The sequence below is a fragment of the Pristis pectinata genome, chromosome 4 (genome assembly GCF_009764475.1).
Source record: "Pristis pectinata isolate sPriPec2 chromosome 4, sPriPec2.1.pri, whole genome shotgun sequence".
In the NCBI taxonomy this organism is placed as follows: Eukaryota; Metazoa; Chordata; class Chondrichthyes; order Rhinopristiformes; family Pristidae; genus Pristis; species Pristis pectinata.
Genome location: NC_067408.1, coordinates 60,562,634 through 60,586,846, shown reverse-complemented (window position 1 = coordinate 60,586,846; position 24,213 = coordinate 60,562,634). Strand labels below are relative to the sequence as shown.

The 24,213-nt window shown below is 46.2% G+C and overlaps 2 protein-coding genes across 5 annotated transcripts in view; both read left to right on the top strand.

The window, feature by feature from the left end:
• Positions 1-8,412, top strand: part of plcxd2 (phosphatidylinositol-specific phospholipase C, X domain containing 2) — a 39,037-nt gene extending 30,625 nt beyond the window's left edge. The window contains exon 4 of the mRNA XM_052013326.1: positions 5,187-8,412. Coding sequence (XP_051869286.1) covers positions 5,187-5,349 — 163 coding nt within the window. The 3' untranslated portion in view covers positions 5,350-8,412. The remainder of the gene's footprint in view (positions 1-5,186) is intronic.
• Positions 5,357-24,213, top strand: part of phldb2b (pleckstrin homology-like domain, family B, member 2b) — a 185,953-nt gene continuing 167,096 nt past the window's right edge. For 2 of the 4 annotated variants that reach the window (XM_052013324.1, XM_052013320.1), the window contains exon 1: positions 10,272-10,378. The gene's annotated coding sequence lies outside the window, so the exon portion shown is untranslated. Of the gene's footprint in view, positions 5,396-10,018; positions 10,037-10,271; positions 10,379-24,213 lie in introns of those variants that run through there. The other 2 variants (XM_052013321.1, XM_052013323.1) reach the window with 2 other exon arrangements.

Sequence of the window (24,213 nt, the reverse complement as noted above, 5' to 3'; positions counted from 1 at the left end):
CTGGTATTGTATAATTTCAAATTTTATGAATAAACAGAGAACAATGCAGCACAGGAAAAGGCCCACAGTCCCTGTGCTGAACACAATGCCGAATTAAACTAAATCTCTTCTGCCTGCACATGGTCCACATCCCTCCATTCTCTGCATATTTATGTTTCTGTCTAAATGCCTCATAGACATTGCTATCGTATTTGCTTCCATCACTACCCCTGGCAGCCCATTCCAGGCACTCACCACTCTCTGTAAAAAAAAACAAACGTGCAGAAACACATCTCCTTTAAACTTTCCTCCTCTCACCTTAAATGCATGTCCTCTAGTATTTGACACTTCTATGCTGGGAAAAGATTCTGACTGTCTACCCTATCTATGCCTCATTATTTTAAAGTCGAGTTTATTGTCATATACACAAGTATGATGAAAAACTTACAACAGCATCACAGGCACATGGCATCGGATATACAACATTCACAAGAAAAATATAAATTAAGCACAAATTATTCAAAATTATACAAGAAAGAAGCAAAAAAAAACAAAGTCCATTGTAGTGCAATGTGGTTATAGTGTTGCTATACTGAGATAGTGATTAGGGTTGTGCAGGTTGATTCAAGAACCAAATGGTTGAAGGGAAGTAGCTGTTCTTGAATTTGGTGGTGTAGGACTTAAGGCTTCTGCACCTCCTGCCCAATGGTAGCTGTGAGAAGATGGCATGGCCCGGATGGTGAGGATCTCTGATGATAGATGTTGCCTTCTTGAGGAGTTATCAGTTTTTATCAGGTTTCCCCTCAGCCTCCGACCCTCCAGAGAAAACAACCCAAATTTGTCCAATCTCTTCTTATAGCTCATACCCTCTAATCCAGGCAGCATCCTGGTAAACCTCTTCTGCATCCTTTCCAAAGCCTTCACATCCTTCCCGTAATGGGGCAACCAGAACTGCACACAATACTGCAAATGCAGCCTGACCAAAATTTTAACAGCTGCAACATGACTTCCTGACTCTTATACTCAATGCCATGATCAGTGAAGACATGCATGCCGTACGCCTTCTTTACCACCCTATCTACTTGCGTGGCCACTTTCAGGGAGCTATAGACATGAAACCTAAGATCCCTAAATAAAGTTTATGTTTTGGCAGGTGTACGGCTCACTGCACCTCAGCAACAAGACCAGACAGCTCAGTCTAGTCACAGACACACCTCCTCTGTGTCCCAACCACTCACGGTCAGATCCACTGACACGCCAGTGTTCTCCGCTGAACACTGCTGTCTGCTGGCTGACTATCACTCACAGGAAGGCCATCGGGGGGCATGGAAGCTGAACGTCAAACCACTAATCCCAGAGATCATCGAGGGACTCAGGAGGGACCACATGGGCTGGAGTACCATGAAACTCCGATGTATTGGAGGGACGCAGTCATAGCGTGCAGTGAGAGGTTCTTCATCCTCAGTGTTCGGAAAGTAAGACTGGACTTTGACTTTGACTCTGAGCAAGATGTGTTGACTCTGGAAAAGCATGCAGACTCTACTCCTGCTGTCTTCAATGTGAGTGGGTGTGAGAAAGGAACTCAGAGGTGAAGACCCATCAAGCATCACTCTTCACCTCGGAATCCTCTGAGATAATCTTCAGGTCCAGAGTCCGCTCCCTGGAGCAGGATGAGACGTGTTCTCACTTCTTTTTCCAAAAGGTTCACAGGGGAGCTCTGTGATCCACAGCCTTAAGGAAGAGGATGGCTCAGTAACATCCTCACACACAGACATACTGAGGATCTGCAGATCCTTCTCCACTGGTCTGTATGACAAAAAGGCCACAGACAGCACAGCCTCCCAGAACTTCCTGTTCTCTATCACGGAGGTCTTAGACAAAGGAACTGACTGGTTCCATTTGTGTCCTCAAGATGAATAAAACCCCCCAGAAGCATCAACTTACCAAATGAGTTGTATTCGACTCTGTGGGACTGGATCCTCATCAACAAGCAGAAGGGGGAGAGGGATGACATTAGGAATGGGAGACCTAGCTCACTGCTGAATGTGGATTACAAGATCTTGTCCAAGGCCATTGCCAATTGCGTCAAGTCTGCTCTGGGACAGATGATCCACCCGGACCAAACCTGTGGTGTACCTGGCAGGAAAATCTCTGACAGGCTTGCACTGCTCAGGGATACCATCACCTCTGTGCAGACCAGAGGGATGGATGCCTTCCTGGTCAGCTTGGACCAGGAGAAGGCCTTCAACAGGATATCACACATGTACATGATGGACATGCTGTCCAAAATGGGCCTTGGTAGGGAAACAAAAATTCGATCCAACTGCTCTACGCAGATATCTGTAGTGCAGTTCAAATCAATGGGTGGGAAACAGACAGCTATCCCATCAAGTCTGGAGTCAGGCAGGGTTGTCCACTCTCCTGTCTTGTTTGTGTGTTGCACAGAACCCTTTGCTGAATCCATCAGGAAGGACATGGCATAAAAGGGGTGATGATGCCAGGCAGTGGGGGCATTTGGATCAAATCCTCCCTGTACGCAGACAATGTCACTGTCTTCTGATGAGATCCACGGTTGGTCCACCAACCAATCAGCATCTGTGACCAGTTTGAGTTAGTGTCGACCGCGGTAAGAGCAAGGTCATGCTCTACGACAACTGGTCCAACCGATCCAACGTCCCCTTCACTGTCAGGTCTGATTGCCTGAGAGTGCTGGAGATCTGGTTCGGAGGGGCCAAGAATTGGCTGGAGTGGATAAACCAGATCTACCAAACACTGTGGGAATGGTGCTCCCTCTCGATGACTGGCAAGAACTTGGTCATCTGGTGTGAGGTACTCTCGGTGTTGGTGTACTTAGCACAGGTGTGGCCAGTCCCCACCCTGTCAGTCACCCGAGCCACCTTCCGGTTCATCCGGGGATCCAAAACAGTATGTGTTCAATGGGCTGCAACGCACAAGACTCCAGAAATCTAGGGGGTGAGGGTGGGGAAGAGGGCAGGGGGGGATCATACCCAACATCGCCTTTGCCCTGTTGGCCATCTTTGTGTGTGGTGACATCAAGCTGTGCATAGAACCAAAGTGTCACCAGGTACTGATGTTCAACCTGTCCCCGATGTTGCAAGGATGGTCCTGGCCTCGTTGTCACACAATGTCCCAGTCAGTTGAACATTGTCACACCACCTGACTTTCATCGAAAAGTTCTTTCAGGAAAAACACCTTTGACCACAAGTCCATCAGGCAGTAGTCAACACGGAACATCCCACAGGCACTGCAGAAGGGCACAATGGATGCTGTGGGGTGTTTCCCTGAGCAGATTGTCTAGGTCCTTGGCAGCATGCCTCACTGCCAGATCTTTCAAACAGCAAGACCTTGCTCAGCTGGTGATGAGAAGCACTGTCCTAGTCAGATCCTTCATGGATGGTCTGAGTCTCAATCCCACTGGACACTGCAGTCGAGGTGTCTGCAATGTACATGAGACCAACGTCTGTCTCCTTCTGGAGTCTGGAAGTGGATGTGGTCGTCCTTGTCGAGGTTCATCCCAGGCAGCTGCACGACAGAGGGCTGTCTGATCTCCGGGCTGTTCCCAAGGATGCACACCGAAACAAATATCAAGTGCTAGTGGAAGACCATCAACTCAGTGGAAAAACACATTTGTTTTCCTGAATTGGAAAACAAGACTTTTGTTTTTCAATGCAGAGGAATGCAAGAGGCTGCAGAGTGTAGTGGACACAGCCGAGTCCATCACAGGCACAGCCCTTCCCACCACTGACAGCATCTACAGGAGGCACTGCCTCAAGAAGGTGGCATCTGTCATCAAGGTATCCCCACCATCCTGGGTCAAGCCCTCTTCTTGCTGTTACTGTCAGGCAGGAGGTACAGAAGCCTGAAGTCCCACACCACCAGGTTCAAGGACAGCTACTTTCCTACAACCATCAGGTTCTTGAACCAACCTGCACAATCCTAACCCCACCTCAGCAATGGAACAGTCCATACCACCTCTTGCACTACTATGGACTTGTCTCTGATTGTGTCTTTTTTTTTGCACTAAGGTCTTGTTTTTGCACAGTTTTATTTCTCTCTCTCTCTTTTTACTGCCTTGAATAATTTATATATAATTTGTATTTTGTGTGTCGTTTGTATCTACGTGCCTGTGATGCTGTTGCAAGCAAGTTTTTCATTGTACCTGTTCCTCACTGTATTTGTGCACATGACAATAAACTCGACTTGACTTGAAACTTGCTAGCCTTTCAGTGCAACAGGATGTCCGTAAGGGAATGCGGCTGCCTGGCACATTCTAAGGTACAGGAATACACGCTGGCGGACACGCTGAAGTTCAGTGTGGGCACTGCAAAGGCTCTGTGGTGAAAGACTCCAGGCTCCTGCGTCACTGGGCACTGTGTAACAGCCTCTCAACTGATAGAATGTTTGGGAAAGAAAAACTGCTGCCATGTTGACATAATGTAAATCTTGTTAGCAGTCTAATGATAGGCTGGTTACATTGGTGGCAAAGGAATAACCTATATTGTGCTTTTGTGAATGTTATGATTAAGGTACACTATTGGAATTGGTTTATTATTGTCACATTTGCCGAGATACAATAAAAAGCTTAGCTTTGTCTGCCATCCATAGAGGTCATTTTAAAAAAGAACATCAAGGTAGTACAAGGGAAAAGCAATAACAGAATGCAAAATATAGTGTTACAGTTACAGAGCAAGTGCAGTGCAGGTAGACTATAAGGTGCAAGGGCCACAATGAGGTACATTGTGAGGTCAAGAGTTCATCTTTAACATACAAGAGGTCTGTTCAATAGTCTTATAACAGCGGGATAGAAGCTGTCCTTGAGCCTGGTGGTATGGGTTTTCAAGCTTTTGTATCTTCTGCCCAATGGAAGGGAGGAGAAGAGAGAATGACTGGGGTGGGTGGGGTCTTTGATTATGTTGACTGCTTTCCTGAAGTAGTAGGAAGTGTAGACAGAGTCCATGGAGGGGAGGCTGGATTCTGTGATTGACTGGGCTGTGTCAACAATTCTATGTAATTTCTTGCAGTCTTGGGCTGTGATGCATCCGGATAGGATGCTTTCTATGGTGCATCCATAAAAATTAGTGAGGGTCAACATGCTGAATTGGTGAAAAGCTGTGCAGATTCATATGAAATAAATATATTTAAAATGCTAACAAACATTCACATACCTCATTCTGTTCTTCTTACAGAAATCTTCCTGTGATAATGAACTGGGTGAAATCTCAGAAACCGGGCGTCAATGGCGTCAACATCATCACCTCAGACTTTGTGGAACTTGTGGACTTTGCTACAACTGTGATCAAGCTCAACTACCTGCTCCTGCACGACAAGGCCAAACGCGAGCATGTTTAGCACCCTCAAGACGGCGGCTGGTTTTCAGATGTAGTAGGATTAGAAGGTGTGAGCATGTTGGGCCAGTGTGTGCAGATGTGCTTCAGTCCCCATTTTAAAGTTCTACATTCTGCCCTTACATTTCTGAAAAAGAATCACTTGTGCAAACTAATCATACCACATTAAATTCTAGACCGTCTCCACAGGAGGGTGGGTGTGACCACATTGTGACAAGTTTAAAATAAAACCAAAAGTGTTGGAAATACCCAGCGGTCAGATGCATCTGAGCTGGGAAAAGTTAGAAGTGATTATTTGTGTTTTCAGCTGGTCATGGACCCTTACAACACGGAAACAGGCCCAACGGTCCAACTGGTCCATGCTGACCAAGATGCCCATCTGCCCACGTTTGGCCCATATCCCTCTAAACATTTCCTATCCATGTACCTGTCCAAGTGTCTTTTAAATGTTGTTAATGTACCTGCCTCAACCACTTCCTCTGGCAGCTTGTTCAATATATGGACCACTTCTGGGTGAAAACGTTGCCCCTTGGGTTCCTATTAAATATCACCCCTCTCACCCTAAACCTACACCCACTTATTCTTGATTCCACAACCCTGGGAAAATGACTGTGTGCATTCACCTGTCTATGCCCCTCACGATTTTATACACCCCTATAAGGTCACCCTTCAGTCTCCTACACGCCAATGAGTCAAGTCCTAGCCTGCCTAACCTCTCTCTGCAACTCAGGCCCTCGAGTCCTGGCAATATCCTCGTAAATCTTTTCTGCTGAACCTTTCCTGAATACACTTAACAAATTCCACCCCATCTAAGCCCCCTGAGCACCTTGGCAGTCCCAGTCTATGGGCAGGTAATTTCACACATTTACTTGTCTCCTCCAGACCTAGCCTTTGTCATTCCCTGGCCTCTCCCACCTTCCTTCACCTGGCTGCACCATTCCTTTTGTCATTTATCATCACTGCTGCCCCATCACAGTGCTTCCCCTATCCCTCGCCCACTGTCTCCCTCTGCATCATAATACTTATTTACTCTTTTTTGATGGAAGGTGATCAAGATGAAACGTGAACTGTTTCTCTCCATGGATTCTACCTGACCTGCTGAGTATTCCCAGCAGTTTCTGTTTAATGTCAGGTTCCTAGCATCTATTTTTGTGACAAATTTACACACCTGGGTTCCACTATAAAAATGGAGGTACATGATTTCTAGAAGGAGGATAGATAATATAATATATTTGGAACTAGATATTATTACAATTAAACTGAAGAATTTGAGTATTTCCCTCCCCATTAGTACACCCTGACCTGCTGGGCATGTCCCACAGAGCTTGACTATTTGCAACACGTTGTCCTTTTTTCTTTGTGTTGTCAACCTCTAACTGCCTCATTAATCCATCTAACCAGAGCACCCCACAACACATCCCCATGGCAATCCTGTCCTCACCCTATCATAGACATTCCCTTTGTCCTATCCATCCCTCCCCCACCTCTCTGCAACTTAAAGTTAAATTGTTTATTTTCCTTCTTCCTAGTTCTGAGGAAGGGTCTCAGACCTGAAATGTTAACTCTGTTTCTATTTCCACAGATGCTGCCTGACCTGCTGAGTGTTTAGCATTTTCGGGTTTTATTTCAGATTTCCATCGTCTGCAGATTTTTGCTTTATTTTCATGAATGATTTTGAGGAGCTGCTTTGAAAAATTAATAATTTTTTTTAAATGTTGGTTCAGATTGTCTGAAAACAGGTGAAAAAACATTGAAAAAGATGCTGGAAATCTGAAATAAAAGCAGAAAAAGCTGGAGAAGACATTCCAAATTCACTACAATTTATCACAAGCTATGTGTGTGTGGAGAATATAGTTTAAACACTAACAGATTGAGTAAGAAGCAGCAAACTTGAATACTTCATCTCAGATACATACAATTATTAAATTTTCTGCCAAGTTCTGCATTCAAAATAAATGCAAAACGGATGTGCAGTAGTGCTGTAAAATATTTTAATCGGAATGGGATTGTGCCTGGTCAAGGCAAATTAGATTTGATCAAAATGGTTTGCACATGTTCTCAGGGTCCAGCTCCTTCAGATGATGTTCAGGAACACTGGGATTGTATACAAGGCAATTATTGATGATAATTGACTGTTTACCTATCTAGATGTATGTACACTGACCCATCTCTATATAGTAAATTAAGAAAGTAATTGGATTATATATTGTTGTGTTTGAAGAATCACTTGGTCTGTTTAGTAACATGGATTGTCTCAAGCATTGGTTTAGATTTTTCTGTGGAAATTAGGATTTCTGTTCCACATCTGGGGTGTAAACTGGTTGAACCACGTCTGTTGTTTAGTAAAGGGATGTTGTGCTCCTGACAAAATACGTGGGCCAAGTTTTCTTGTAGCGGTTTCACGATGATGATGATGGGGTTTTTGGCCTTTATTTTTGATTTAGTTGTGCTTTCTCTGGTTTTATTTTTTGGCAAAACTGAGTACATTTGTTTCTTAAGAAACCTCTCAAGAGGTGCATCAACTTTCAGTATCTTAAGGTTGACTAAATTAAAATTGCTAAGAATAATCACTGCAGACTAGTAGCTCAATTATTTCACCTGGAGTCCATCACTCCACTTCCATGGGTGCAATTACTCTTCAGTCTTTTCTACTCCATTAGAGAGCTGGAAATCCAAAGGCATTATTAGTTAAAGATCATTGGCCCATATGAGATCAACCAATAGCCAATCAGAATGTCAGTAAATAGTCAATGAACCAATCAACTGATACCCTTCATCTCAAAACTGACAGAAGACACCAAATTGATCAGAGCTGAGGAACAAACCATTCTTGTGTTTTAATTGTTAGTTTATTGAGTTATTTCTGGTGTCTGTAATGCTTCAGGAATGAAATATTTGAATCTGGAAGAGAATTGTCATTAAGAAGTTGTTTCCAGGGATAGATTTTCATGTATTTTTGTGAAAGTAAAATAACTGTTTCCATTGACAGTGAAATTTTCTGTAAACTTTTCTGATTTTACAAATAAACTTTTAAAAAATAATAAATGGTTATTTAAAGGGCAGTGAGACAAAATGTTTGATGGTTCATTGTCTTCATTTACATATTCAAGATCTGCTCTCAGAATTGTTGGGTCTCCAGTCACTGGTGGATCCATGTGGACCCGACTCCCACAATTAAGAGTTCACATGGAATTACTGGTTGCAATATGGAAGATGGCCATTTGGCCCCTTTGGGCTCTTGATATTTGCAAGAGCAATCCAGCAAATCCCATTCCCCCACTTCCCTCCCTACATCCCTGCAAGTTCTTCCCTTCCCCTTCCAAACACTACAGTTGAATCTGACCTCTTACCTGACCCCTACCACTCACTGGGGAAAATTTTTTCCTCAAGTCACTTTTAATTCTTTTTGCAATCACCTTTATTGGATGCACCTCTGTTCTTGACCTCTCCACTAATGGGAACAGTTTCTCTCCATCTATTCTGTCCATATGGTTCACGATCTAACATCTCTGTCAGATCCCTTTGCAACTTCCTCTGTTCCAAGAAGAACTACCTCAGCTTCTTCAATCTATCAAAGTCCCTCATCCCTGGAATCATTTTGATAAATCTCTTCTGCGCCCTCTCTAAAGCATTCAAATACAACCGTCACAAAATAGGAGAACGGACAGTGTGTTTGTTCATCTGGAGGGGTTACATAGGGACTACACACAGGGACAGTTGATGGTTATTGTGTGCAGTTCTGGTCGCCCTATTATTGGAAGGGTGTGGAGGCTTTGGAAAGGGTGCAGAAGAGATTTACCAGAATAGGAGAGGATGCCTGGATTAGGGAGTATGAGCTATAAGGAGAGCTTGGACAAACTTGGATTGTTTTCTCTCAAGTGTTTGAGGCTGAAGGGAGACCTGATAGAAGTTTATAAAATTATGAGAGACATAGATAAGGTAGACAGTCAGAGTCACTGCCTTAAGGATATTCAAACGCTCTTGACAAAGAGGGTTCCAAAGACTCTGAGAAGAGAAAATTCACCTCTTTTCTGTCTTGAATGGATGACCCCTAGTTCTAGATTCTCCCACAGAGAAAATATTCTCTCTTCATCCAACCTGTTGAGACCCCTCAGGATCTGATTTCAGTCAAGCCCCTCAAGTGTGTGATCTTGCAAAGTTAAGATATGGGTGTTTTAGGTAAATAGTAATGGTGCATCTTTGAAGATACTTGAACTCAGTGTTGCTTTGATGAAGTCATTGGAAATCTGTTGTGAAGTATTCCCAATTTATATCAAGATATTGGCTGAAACACCTCAGCTGTTACCAAGGAAGCCTTGTCCAATTTTTAAAGAATCTGTTTGTTATATATAGGTGTTTCCTTGAAGTAAAGTGGAATATTGCATAGAATCTTGGAGTTGTACAGATACTCCATGCCAACTAAGATGTCCATCTAAGCTAATCCCATTTGCCTGTATTTGATCCATATATCTCTGAACCTTTCCTGTCCATGTACCTGTCCAAATATTTTAAATGTTGTAATTGTGCCTGCCTCTGCCACTTCCTCTGGCAGTTCCTCCCATAGACCTACCAACCTCCGTATGAAAAACTTGCCCCTGAGGATCTAGGATGTGTTGGGTTGTGCATGCGGTGATCCAGGATGTGTTGGGGGTGTACACTGAGTGTGTTAGACTGTACCCCCGTGTGTTGAGGTGTGTCGGGCTGTGCACCAGTATGTTGGGGTGTGTCAAGTTGTACACCAGGCGTCGGGCTGTCTGCCCTGTGTGTTGGGGTGTATCGAGCTGTATATCTGCTGCGTCGGGGTGTATTTGGCTGTGCTCCTGGGATGTTGGGTTTTACTCCCAGTGTGTCGTTCTGTGCTCCTGGTGTGTCAGAGTGTTGAGATGTCTTGTCTTGTCGCGTCGCCCCGGCCAGGCTGAGCCCGCGTGTGCGCGCTCCCGCCCCCCTGCGCTACGTGGCCGGACAGGAGCTGAGCGGGAGCGGCGGCTGTGGGAGCGGACGGCGGTCCGGGTCTGAGCCCGGCTACAGGCGCTGTGAGTACAGCCCCGGTGTGAGGGTGTCCCGGGTCACCGGGGGAACATCTCCGTTGCCACACCGACCCCGAGCGGTCGGGCAGGTCACTGACGGGGTCGGGGTGCAAAGCAGGGGTCCCGCTGTCCTCCCCATGCACCCGGCAGACGGGGTCGGTAAAGGGTCCGTCAGATCCCTTTGCTCTTCACCCCCTCCCAGCCACTACCCCTCCTGCTGGCGCCGCCCCTTCACTTTCCCCTTCCGCCCCTTGCCTCCCTCTCTGCCTTCCCCCTCAACCCTTCCTCACTGCTCTCACCCGGCCCCTCCACTCCATCCCCCCATTCTCCTCTCCCCCTCCCCCCATTCCCCTCCCCCTCCCCCCATTCCCCTCCCCCCATTCCCCTCCCCCCTTTCCCCCTCCCTCTCCCCTCCGCCCTTTCCCCTCTCCCCTCCGCCCTTTCCCCTCTCCCCTCCCCCTTTCCGCTCTCCCCCTCGCCCACCCCATCTCCACCCCCTCACCCACCCCCTGGTCTCCCACCCCCACCTCACCCCACCCCCACCTCCTTGCCCCACCCCGACCCTCTCCACCCACCCCCTCGCCCTCCTCTGGTGTGATGCGTGAATGTGTGTTGTACACAGTGGAGACCAGGGAGCCGTCCCACCAGACTGGTCAGTGATTCTGCCAAACGTGGGCTGATGTTGATTGTGTGGTAGGGGTTTATTTCATTATCTCAATAATTGGTATGTTTGGCACAGAGTATTTCAAGGGCCAAATTCAAGGAGAGCTGTAGGATTCAAGGAATGTTAGTGAGCAGAGGTAGAAGGAGGTGTCTAATAGAAGGTAAAATCTTTTGACCTGAAATATTGCTGTACTGGTGGCTGAGACCTCAACTAGTCACTGTGCTGATTCACTACCATTCTCAGACAAAGAAAGTGTACTTTCCCAGTCTGGTGTCAATGTGTGTCCAGTTGTTAAACTGTGATGACAGGCAGTGAAGGAAGATGGAAAGGCTGATAGACTTCCATGGGTAGAGGTGACGTTACAAAATGGAGCCACGAGAGACTTCAGATGCTGGAATCTGGAGCAACATACATAACGCTGGAGGAACTCGGCGGGTCAGGCAGTATCTATGGAGGAAAATGGACAGATGATGTTTCAGGTCAAGATGAATGGTCTCAAACCTTGACTGTCCATTTCTCTCTACCTGACCCATTGGGTTCCTACAGCATCTTGTGTGTGACGTTACAAAACCCTGGATTACGCCACATCAGGTGTCTGTCTGTGTCTTACAGGCAACGTAGTGCAGGTTTGCTGTAATGACTCCTCAACATTACACAAACTGCAGCTGGTTTCCCTGAAACTTAGAAGAAGTTGCTCAGGTTGCTGTTCAAGTTTGAAGGTGTAGGGTAAAGAGAGGGTCTTTCTGCTGGTTGGGTGTCCAGGGTGTGGGGCTTAGTCCACGTAACATCTCAACATGCAGAGATTGGTGTCAATTTTTGGCAAGTCCATAAACTGCCTTTGATCCTTCAATTGCAGATTTTAAATTTGAGATTGATAGAATTTTGATATTAAATAATGGGAAATGATGAATTTGTAAAGTTGTGACACAGCTCATTGAATGGTTGAACAAACTTGGGGCTGGGTTGGTTAAATGACCTCCTGTTTTTCCACATAACCTTCCCTCTGAAGTGATCTGATGCTCCAGAGAAAACAATCCAAGTTTACTTTGTGAACTTTCCCCTTACATTTGACCTCCCGAAATGCAACACCTCACACTTGCCTGGATTAACCTCCATCTGCCATTTCTCTGCCCATATCTGTAACTGAGCTGTATCCCGTTGTATCCTTTGACAACCTTCTTCACGGTCTGAAAATCCACCAACTTATGTGTCGTCTGCATACTTACTAACCAGCCCATCTACATTTTCATCAAAGTCATTTATGTACATCACAAACAACTTCCCTCTAGAGGTGGTCCCTATGGTAATGAGATCCATGTTTACCCCACTGTTGTGGAGTTTCAGCAGGCAGAGCTCTTGGCCAGAGCACTGTGGGGAGGGAGCCGTCCAGGACAGCACAGGGTTAGGGGACAGTGGAAACTAGCTTCACATCAACACAATTCATTTTTTATCAGTGAGGAGTCCGTTATAAAGTCACTGTGAAAGGCTTTAAGTCTGGGATGAAAGTCGTGGGTGACAGCACTGGATGACAGTGTGTGGAGTTCACATCCTGCCAGGGCTAGTTGTGGAAACTATCATTAGAAATAGAACCAGGAATAGGCCATTTGGCCCCTTGAGCCTGCTGCACCATTCAGTATGATCACGGTTGTTTTGCTACCTCAGCGCCACTTTCCTGCACTAATCCCATATCCCTTGATTTCCTTGGTATCCAAATGTAGTAATTTCTGTCTTGTATTTACTTGGGTGCCTGATTCTTTGATTGGGTAGAGAATTCCAAAGGCTCAATATCCCCTGACTGGAAAAATCTCTTTTTATCTCTGTCCTCAGAGACAAACCTCTTATTTTGAGATTGCGACCCTTGGTTCCAGTAGAAACATAATCCCTGCATCTAACCTGTTGTGATCTGTAAGAATTGTATATTTCAATGAGATCACCTTTTCTAGTTGCTCTGTATATCCTTCATTATGGAGACCAGACCTTACACTAGTAGTATTGGTTTACTATTGTCACATATACCGAGATACAGTGAAAAGCTTTTGTTTTGTGTGCCATTCAGGCAGGTCGTTCCATACATAAGTATAGCGAGGTAGTAAAAAAAGACAATACAGAATATAGTGTTGCAGTTACAGAGAAAGTGCAGTGCAGGTAAACTACTAAACTGCAAGGGCCACAACGGGGTAGATTGGGAGATCAAGAGTTCATCTTTTAGTGTATGAGAGGTCCATTCGAGAGTCCGATAATAGTGGGATAGAAGCTGTCCTTGAGCCTGGTGGTATGTGCTCTCGGGCTTTTGTATCTTCTGCCCTATGGGAGGGGGAGAAGAGAGAATGACCGGGGTGGGTCATTCTCTCTTCTCTCTTCTCTCTTCTCCTGGGCTGTTGGCTGCTTTCCCAAGGCAGTGGGAAGTGGAGACAGAGTCAATGGAGGGGCAGCTGATTTTCGTGATAGACTGGGCTGTGTTCACAACTCTCTAACATTCTTTGCGGTCTTGGGCAGAACAGTTGCTGTACCAAGCTGTGATGTATCCGGATAGGATGCTCTCTATGGTATGGAATCAGCTTGGGGAGAGTTCTCAGGAAGGGAACCCTTATGTAACTCTGGGACTGCCTGTACTCTGGAAGGTAAGGGTATGTTGGGATGTTATACCCTCACTCTGGGTATGTTTGACCACTTTGTTCTTCCAAATTGATAAATATATTGGTTCAAACAAGTGCTGGGGAAATGTCTTGATGTACTGATATGAAACTCTGCCCCTGGTGACTTACTGTCAGGGAAAGTTCCCATTGTATCCACCAATATCTGCAACACAGATAAAGAGGCCTGTGATAACAAACACTCTGGATCAAAGGAGTCCAGCTCACACTGTGACAGTAAGAGAGTTACCCAGAGGTAGAAGAAGAATACCAGCATGTGGAAGAGTAAGCTTGGAGAAAAGTTATGATGCATTTTGCAAAGTTCATTTGGTTTGATTATCAATTCAAGGTGTAAAGGCAGACTGAATGCTGCATGTTGATGTGAAAGAATGTTGTGATCTAAATCTTTACAACCACAAATGAGCTTGTCCAATGAAGTTTTAGTTGAATGATACCTTGAAATGCCATCTGATCTTTATCGTTTCCTGTTTAAATATCTGAAAGGAGGATTGCATGCATTGACCAACCTTTGAAATGAAATATAAACCGGGCTTCATGTTTTGTCTTCCCGATGCAGTGCTGTACTCAAGTTTAAACAGTAAAGAATATCCTGACATTCACGCTCACTCATTTACAGGAAGCTCTGGAAATATTTGGTTCAATGTTTATCCAACACGTCAGCCTGTGCTGTGAGAAACATTTCTTTGCATTACGATCAGATAAACCTTTATCTGCACAAATCCCTCTCCAGGTCCTGGGTGAAAGCCTGTTCCCAACCCTAATCAAGGATTTCTTTAAGTCAAAACTTGTCTGGCGCAATGGTGTTCATTCTCAGGACAACAGAACGGGTAGTGGGATGAAAACAGTGATATAGCAGGGCAGTGTTGAGTTATGGATCTGACCTGGCTAATCTTCATGGTGTTCTTGTCTGGGGTTTGCAGTAGCAACAAAAAAATGGTCAGGAGTCAGACACGCTCCACTTGCCTGGATGAGTGCAGCTCCAACAGCTTTTAAAGCTCAACAGCATCCAGGGCAAAGCAGCCCACTCAATTGGCACCCCAACCACCACCTGAATCATTCATTCTCTCTGCCACCAGCACACAGTGGCTACGGTGTGTGCCATCTACAAAATGCACTGCAGTTACTCACCCAGGCTACTCTGACAGCACCTCCCAAACCTCTACACCAAGAGGGTTGTGGGCAATAGGACCACGGGAACACCACCATTTACAGGTTCCCCCCCTCCAATCTTCACATGGAAATATATCACTGTTCCTTCATCACCACAGGATCTAAAATCCTAGAACTCCCTCCATAACAGCACTGTGGGAGCATCTTCACCAGGACTGCAGCAGTTCAAAATGGCGATTGGAGATGGGCAATAAATGGTGGCCTTGCCAGCAGTGCCCAGAACCTGGAAAGTGAATAAAAAGCTTTTGATTTAAAGTACCAAATACATCTCTGTGTGCTTCCCAGGTGCAATGTCAAACAGGAATTGGTACTGAGCCCCATAAGGCAGTATTTGTGCAGATTTTGAGGAGTGCCTCAAGGGAGTGGTGGAGAGGCTTCAGGAGGGAAGTCCAGAGGCTGGGATCTTGGCTGTTGAAGGCACTGCGAACAATGGTGGAGTGGTTCATTTCAAGCACTCCCAATAAGCCAGTACCAGGGGAACAGGAAAGAATTGCAGAGAAAACTCAGCTGTTGCTTAACTGGGAGCCAGTTTAACACTGCAAACATCAGAGTAGTAGGGAAAAAAATTCCCTAGAGATGATGGTGTTCCCATAGTCCTATTGCCCACATCCCTCTTAGTGTAGAGGTCATGGGTTTGGGAGGTGCTATCAGAGTAGTCTGGGTGAGTAACTGCAGTACATTTTGGGGAAAAAAAAGTCCTGGAGGAACTCAGTGAGCCGACCAGCTTCTGTGGAGGCAGAGGGCTGTCGAGGTTTTGTGTTGAGACCTTGCATCAGTACCGAGAGGGTTGAAGGGAACTGATTAGTATAGAGAGGGGAGGGGTGAGGCAGGAGCCGGCAGGCGATAAGGGGAGATACAAGTGGCTGCAGATGCTAGAGTACATAGAACTGTACATCACAGGAACAGGCCCTTCAGCCCATGATGTCTGTACCAAATATGATGCCAAATTAAACTAAATCCCATCTGCCTGCACATGATCCATAACCCTCCATCCCCTGCATGCTCATTTGTCTATGAAACAGCCTCTTAAACACCTTTATCATACCTGCCTCCACCACTACTCCTGGCAGCTATTTCCAGGCACCCACCACTCGGTAAAAAAAACTTGCCCTGCACATCTCCTTTAACATTCCCCCTCCCATCTTAAATGTACGTACTTTAGTATTTGACATTTCTACCCTTGGATAAAGATTCTGTCTAACCTATCTATGTCTCTCATAGTTTTCTAAACTTCTATCAGGTCCCCCTCAGCCTCTGACACTCCAGAGAAAACAAATCAAGTTTGTCCAACCTCTCCTTATAGCTCATACCCTCTAATCCAGGCAGCATCCTGGTGAACCTCTTCAGTATCCTTTCCAAAGCCTCCATGTCCTTCCTGTAATGGGGCGACCAGAACAGCACACAATACTTCAAGTGCGGCCTAATGAGAGTTTTATATAGCTGCAACATGACTTCCTGAATCTTATACTCAATGTCCCGACCAATGAAGGCAAGCATGCTGTGCGCCTTCTTTACCACCTGATATACTTGTATTGCCACTTTCAGGGAGCTGTGGACTTGGACCCCAAGATCCCTCTGTCCGTTAATGCCCTTAAGGGTCCTGTCATTAGCTGTGTACTTTCCCCTTACATTTGACCTCCCAAAGTGCAACACCTCACACTTGCCCGGATTGAACTCCACCTGCCATTTCTCCACCCAAATCTGTAATTGATTGATATCCTGAAATGGAATCCGATAAGAAAGGAAAGTGAGAAGTGGAACCAGAAAAGGGAGGGGTGGTGGGCAGATGAAACCAATGATTCTGATTCTGACCTGTAGTTATGGAGTTTCTGTGCACTTGAAGCCTCTTTCCTTTTTGATGGTAGAGGTTGTGGGTTTGGGAGGTGCTGTCAGAGCAGCCTGGGTGAGAATGAGCATTTTGTAGATGATGCACTGTGTGCTGGTGGTGGAGGGAATGAATATTCAGGCTGATGGATGGAGTATCAGTCAGCCTGCTTTGTGCTGGATAGTGTTGAGTGTAGTTGGAGCTGCACTCACTGCAGGCAAGTGGAGAGTGTTCCACCGCACTCCTGGCTTTTGCCTTGTAGATGGTGGAAAGGCCTTGGGGTGTCAAGAGGTGAGTCACTCTCCACAGTATACCCAACCCCTGATCTTCTCTTGTAGCCATGGTATTTATGTAGCCGGTCCAGCTGAGTTTATAATTATGGGAGATTTCCTGGAGTAGATAGTTAAGGGACAACAGAGAAATTTTGCTCTCAATCTAACCTCTCAGATGTGCTAACTTACATTGGCATTTGGTGCTGGGAGTGTAAAGTGTTGCTTTCTTCATCACTAATGTGTTGCAACTGAACAGAATATTCAGATAGAACCATAGAAAACTACAGCACAGAAAACAGGCCATTTGGCCCTTCTAGTCTGTGCCGAAACATTATTCTGCTATTCCCATTTACCTGCCCGCAGCCCATACCCCTCCAGACCTCTCTCATCCATGTATCTATCCAATTTACTCTTAAAAGTTAAGAGCGAGCCCGCATTTACCATGATGATGGGGATTCCGTGATTAAACCCTTCTGCAGCACTGATGGCTATTGAGTGAAATTCTGTGTAGAGTTTTGTTTGCAAAGTACTGGTCATAAAACTGGTGACTTCTAACATTTATTACCCAGATTTGACAAATTCCAAGTTGACATAGGTTTAGGGTAAGGGACAGGAGAAATAGAGGGGAACTGAAGAAGAATTATTTTCACCAGAGGGTGGTTGGAATATGGAGCGCACTGCCCCAGGGTGGTGGAGGCAGAGACTCTCACATTTAAGAAGTATCTAACAGGTGCTTAAATCACCAAGGTATAGAAGTGCTGGGAAATGAGATTAGTGTAAATAGGTACTTGATGGTCAGCATGGGCATGATGGGCTGAAGGGCCTGTTTTATTTGCTGTATTACTCTATTGGCAATGCATTAAAAGGGTGGTTAATTGAAACCCTTTTGAATGCTCCATTCTGGATGGCACTCTGTGTCTGGGGACAGAGTAAAAATAAGATGTCATTTAACCCCCTCGTATCCACTCACATCAGCTGTCCCCTATTCCAATTGGAGCAGGTGAGTGGGGAATGGCAGGAAGGGCAGCACAGTGGGTAGAATCGCTGCCTCACAGCACCAGTGACCTGGGTTCGATCCTGACGTCTGATGCTGTCTGTGTGGCGTTTGCACTGCCTGGGTTTCCCCCGGGTGCTCCAGATCCCTCTCATGTCCCAAAGACATGTGGGTTGGAAGGTTAACTGGCTGCTGTAAATTGCCCCTAGTGTGGGTGGGTGGTAGAATCTGGGGGGAGTTGGTGGGAACGTGAGGAGAATGAAATGGGATTAGTGTAGGGTTAGTGTAAATGGGTGGTTGATGGTTGGCACGAACTTAGTTGGCTGAAGAACCTGTTTCTGTGCTGTATCTCTTTATGACAGGTAAACTTTAAACATGCAGAGAAGGTGGGGTTGATGGGGATGGAGAGTGGGGGTGAGAGTGGGTTGCTTTAGATCCCACATTGGAGGGTGTTTTGCCTGGGTCACACTGAGCAAGACAGGTGGAGGGAGGAGGTGTCTGTGTCACACTAAGGAGGGGCAGAGGAAACCCTGGGAGGTAGAGAGGAAAGGAGGACACATCCCTGGAGGCTGTGAGGGAATGAAAGAGGGACGGAGGGTGCAGGGCATCAGGGAGGGGAGGAGTGAGGGACTGAAAGAGAGCAGGAGGAAGTGAGGGAAGGGGAGGGAGGGAATGAAAGGAGAGAGGGAGTGGACTCCTGGGTGGGAAGGAGGGAGGGAGGGGACTGGATGGCTCTGAGGTAAGGAGGGATAGCACTCCTGGGACACACCGTTTAAGGGAGGGAGGTGTTCCTCAGCCTCTCTGGGAGCAGGAGGGATGGACGGAGGAACACTCCTGACAGGCTAGGTTGAGGGAGGTCCAGATAGGTTCCAGCATCAGAAGACAGCCTCTCAACCCCTCCTCCTCTACTCCTGTCCACAACTGCCCTTGTGGGTCAGCACTCTGATCACCACCCCCCTCCCCACACAGTGAACTGGTGATTGTTCCCAGGTTCCCTGGCTGTGGTTTCCTGCCACTAATCTGTTCTCCAGACCCGCCTGGCTCTGGGATTTAGATGTGACCCTACGCTTCAGGATAGCCGGGCTGACGACCCTGCCCCCCCGCCCTTCCTTCTGTCCTTCCCCGAGCTACTTGTTCCCCACAACACAATTCCTCTCCGCTAATATTAAACCTGTCAAAAGCCATCACATCCCAACATAAACTCGGAGAGTGGGACTCTCTCCTTTAATTTGGAAGTTCAGTTTTCATGTCCCAGTTGAGCACAGAAGCCTTGGCTGATTCAGCAGTCAGGAAGTGCAGCCTTCTGTATGAAACGTTAAGCCAAGACCTTGTCTAAAATATGCCTTGCACTACTTTGGTGGCGGGGGGGAGCAGGGTGTTGGGGGGGGGGGTGAAATGCTCAGGAGTGCTGTGCGGTGTCCTGACCAAAGTCTGTCCCTCTGTGAGCAGAACTGCGCAGATTTTTTGCCCATTATCACATTGCAGATCTTCCTGCACACAGCATGGAGCATAGAACAGTACAGCACAGGAACAGACCCTTCAGTCCACCACGTCTGTGCCGAATTAACCTAAATCTCTTCCGCCTGCATATGATCCATATCCCTCCATTCTCTGCATATTCATTTGTCTATCTAACAGCCTCTTAAATGCTGCTATTGTATCTGCTTCCACCACCACCCCTGGCAGCCCGTTCCAGGCACCCACCACTCTGTGCGTGCAAAGAAAACACTTGCCCCATACATCTCCTTTAAACTTTCCCCCTCGCACCTTAAATGCATGTCCTCTAGTATTTGACATTTCTATTCTGGGAAAAAGATTCTGACTGTCTACCCTATCTATGCCTTTCATAACTTTATAAACTTCTGTCAGGTCTCCCCTCAGCCTCTGATGCTCCAGAGAAAACGACCCAAGTTTGTCCAACCTTTCCTTTTCACACATATCCTCTGATCCAGGCAGCATTCTGGTGAGCCTCTTCTGCACCCTCTCCAAAGTCTCCACATCCTTCCTGTAATGGAGCAACCAGAACTGCACACAATACTCCAAGTGGCCTAACCTAAGTTTTATACAGCTGCAATATGACTTCCTGATTCTTATACTCAATGTCCCGACCAGTGAAGGCAAGCATGCCATGTGCCTTCTTTACCATCCTATCTGCTTGTGTGGCCACTTTTAGGAAGCTTTGGACTTGGACCCCAAGCAGATTCCAAGTTACTACTCTTGCAAAGTATTTCAGTGGCTGTCATGTACCCAAGGATGAAATGCACTGTAGAAATCTCTGTAAGCAGAGCTACTACTGTATATACCGTGTCCTATCTTCTGTTGCTTTTGGATTCTGAATACTAACAGCTGAGTTGCACCACGACTTAAATGAGTTCAATCCACATCCATGTAACCACAACTATTTCAGAGCTGCTGGTCAGTTCTGGTTGTAATTAATGATTTATTATTCTGTGCATTCCATTTCCCCAAAGGTAGGCACCGTCCCTTCATGAAAAAAATATTCTCTTGGGGCAGTAACCTTCAGCCCAGATGTCTGCAGCTGGAAATCCCTGCACTTCACAATCCGGCTGCTGGTAATATTCTAGTTGTGGGACTGATAACTGTGCAGACAGGGGTTATATTGTGCAAGGTACATGGGCCAGGACTTCTGGAGTCAATATCAAATGTAAACAGAAATCTTTGCTTTTTAACAGCCATGAAAATCAGTCAGCAACGTTCTATTGAAGTCATTTCAGGGAGGTGATTTACCAGAGAGTCATAGAGAGATATAGCACGGAAACTGGCCCTTTGCCCCATTGAGTCTGTGCGTGCTAATCCTACCCCACCCATTTTATTCTCCCCACATAGCTCTAACCCCACCCCCCCCACCAGATTCTACCATAACCACACTAGGGGCAATTTGCAGTGGTCAGTTAACCTGCAAGCCCCCCCATATTTGGGATGTGGGAGGAAACCGGAGCACCAGGGTAGGATTTTCACAGAGAATGATGGGGCCCTGGGGAGTGTTGTAGAACAGAGCGACCTAGGAGTGCAAGTACATGGTTCCCTGAAAGTGGCATCACAGGTACACAGAGTGGTTAAGAAGGCATTTGGCACGCTGACCTTCATCAGTCAGGGTATTAAGTATAAGAGTTGGGATGTTGTGTTGCAGTTGTACAAGACATTGGTGAGGCCGCACTTGGAGTATTGTGTACAATTTTGGTCACCCTGTTAAAAGAAAGACGTCGTTAAGCTGAAAAGAATGTAAAGAAGATTTACGAGAATGTAGCCAGGATTGGAGGGCCTGAATTACAGGGAGAGGTTAGGCAAGTTGAAACTTGGAACATAGGAGAATGAGGGGTGACCTTACAGAGGTTTGTAAAATCCTGAGGGGCATAAATAGGGTGAATGCACACAGTCGTTTTACCAGGGTTGGGGAATCAAGAACAAAAGGGCATAGGTTTAAGCTGACAGGGAAACATTTAAAAGGGACCTGAGGGGCAATTTCTTCACGCAGAGTATGATGGATATATGAAACAAGCTGCCAGAGAAAGTGGTAAGAGGCAGTTACATTAACAACATTTAAAGGACACCTGGACAGGTACGTGGATAGGAAAGGCTTAGAGGGATACAGGCCAAATGCAGGCAAATGGGACTAGCTTAGGTGGGCATTTTGGTCGGCATGGACAAGTTGGGGCAATGTTTTCATGCTGTATGACTCTATGATACCCAGGGGAAACCCATGTGGAGAACATGCAACCTCCACACAAACAGCACCCGAGTTCAAGGTTGAACTGGGGTCTCTGGAGCTGTGAGACAGCGACACTACCAACACATAGAACATGGTTACAATCGAGACAGTATGTTTCAGCAAAATATGTTTCACAGATTAACCCATTATTTGTTTGTACTGGACACTGGTTGTGATGTTTCTCAAGAGATTGTGTTTCATTGGGAAGGAAGTGTCCAATTAATCACACTCCCCTGCTCCATTATCTATGATTATTCATTCTATTCTGAAAGTTTCTTTTCAATCAAGCAGTGTGCTCCAGATCTTAAAAAGGTTGCTGCATAGAAAACTCCTTCCTTGTGTCGGTTTTGGTGTTCCTGCCAATTACATTTAAGTTTGCATCATCATTTACTGCCCATCAGACTGGGGTCTAAGTCTACCACAGGACAGAAGGGTCCAGATGGAAGGCTATAGTTTTAAACATGCTTAACAAAGTCAATTACTAATTTCTATTGCAAAGATTTGTAACCAGTTGCTTCGTGAGGATGACAGCACATCCTCAGCTATCTGTTGCCCAGACACTGCAGATGCCAGAAACCTGAAATCAGGATGTAAAATTCTGGAAATGCAGATCCAGTCAGGCAGAGAGAAACAGACCTGAGATATGGATCTGTTTTTCTCTCTTCTCTCTCTGGGGCTTTCAGGGTAAGAGTCAAACACATTATCTGGAGTCACATATACTGGGTAGACAGCAGATTCCCTCTTCTGAAGAACATTAACGACCCTGAGGGGGTTTTAACGTTAGTCCAGGAGTTTTCTGGTTACTATTCTCAAGACAATTTTCTTTAAGCCAATAAGCAAAAGAACCCTGAATGTTGGAAATCTGAAGTAAAAACAGAAAATGCTGGCAGCAAATGACTCCACAGGTCAGGTAGTGTGTGTGGAGGGAAAAAGAGAGGGCTAACATTTCAGGTCAATGTCCTTTAATCAGAGGAGACACAAGAGACTGCAGATGCTGGAATCTGGAGCAACAAACAATCTGCTGGAAGAGCTAAGTGGGTCGAGCAGCATCTGGGAGGGGAAAGGAATTGTCAGTGTTTTGGATTGAAACCCTGCATCAGGATCTTTAATCAGAACCGGAAAAGTGAGAGGACAAGAATGTGTTATGTTGCAGAGAGGCAGTGGGGTAGAGAAGGGTGTCTGTGATAGGGCAGAGATCATGGTGGTCCCATTGACAAATGGTGTTAGCACTGTCTGAGGGAGGGAGATGAGTGGTTGTTACAGCTGATGTTCCTGGTGGAGGTGTACATAGAGGGAGAGGAATGAGGGCAAGAGAGTGAAAAAACACAACAGTGCTGGAACTGCGAGATACAAGACACAGCCATTGCTGGAAATTTGAAATAAGAGGGAAATAAAACAATCTGCTGGAGGAACTCAATGGGTGAGGCAGCATCTGTGCAGAGAAATAGACAGTAGACGATTCAAGTTGAGACCCTTCATTTGGACTGAAAGAGTAGATGGGAGATAGCCAGTATAAAGGGGTGAGGGAAAGGGATGAGACAAGAGCTGGCAGGTGATAGGTGGATCCAGATGAGGAGGGGTGATAGGCAGATGGGGGAGGGGAGAGTGGGAATAGCGACAGAGGCTGGGAGGGGAGAGGTGGAGGTGACAAAGGGCTGCAGATGATGGAGAGGAAGGTGGAGCAAGGAACCAAGTGAGGGAAGCGGGGAGGGGAATCAGTGGAGGAGTGTGTGGGTAGAAGAGGAAGATGAAACAGTGTGACACTGGGGCTGGCTGTGGGGGGTGTTGGAAAGAAGGGTGTGTGCAGGAGGACCTAGGTAGATCAGAAGGAGAGAGAAAGGGACAGAGGGGGAGCAGGTTACCTGAAATTGGGGAATTCAGTGTTCATACTGTCGGCTTGTAGTGCTGTTCCTCTAGTTCCTGGCAGTGGAGGAGGCTGAGGACAGACATGTTGGTGTGGAAATGGGGAGGGGAGTTGAAATGGCTAGCAACCAGGAGATCCAGACAGCTGTTGCGGACAGAGAAAATAATGTTGGAAATATTCAGTAGGTCAGGAGGCATCTGTGAAGAGTGAAACACTGAAGAGTGGCTCAGGGAGTTGCAGAGAGAATGATTCCTCTGGAGTGTTGAAAGGGGAGGGGAGAGGAAGAAAAGATGTATGTGATGGCAGAATCTCATTGACAGTAATGGAAATTAGCCATTGAATGTTGGTGGGGTGGAAGTTAAGGACCAGGGAAACCCTTTCCTTGCTTTGGGTGGGATGGGAGGGGTGAGAACCACATGCAGGAAATGGAGCAGATGAGATGGTAAAGGGAAGGCTCATTTTATGGAAGAATGCATCTCAGCACCAGTGTGGCAAGTCTTGTAATCAGAACAGATGCAACAGGGTTGGAGAAACTGGCAGAATGGAATGAATCTGTGTAGGAAAAGGTGTGGTCCAGAGAGCAGTGGGAGCTCCTTCATCTCCCACTATGTACTCCTCCTTCAGCAGATCAGCTGTAGTTAACGAGCATCCACCCTCCTCTCATTGAA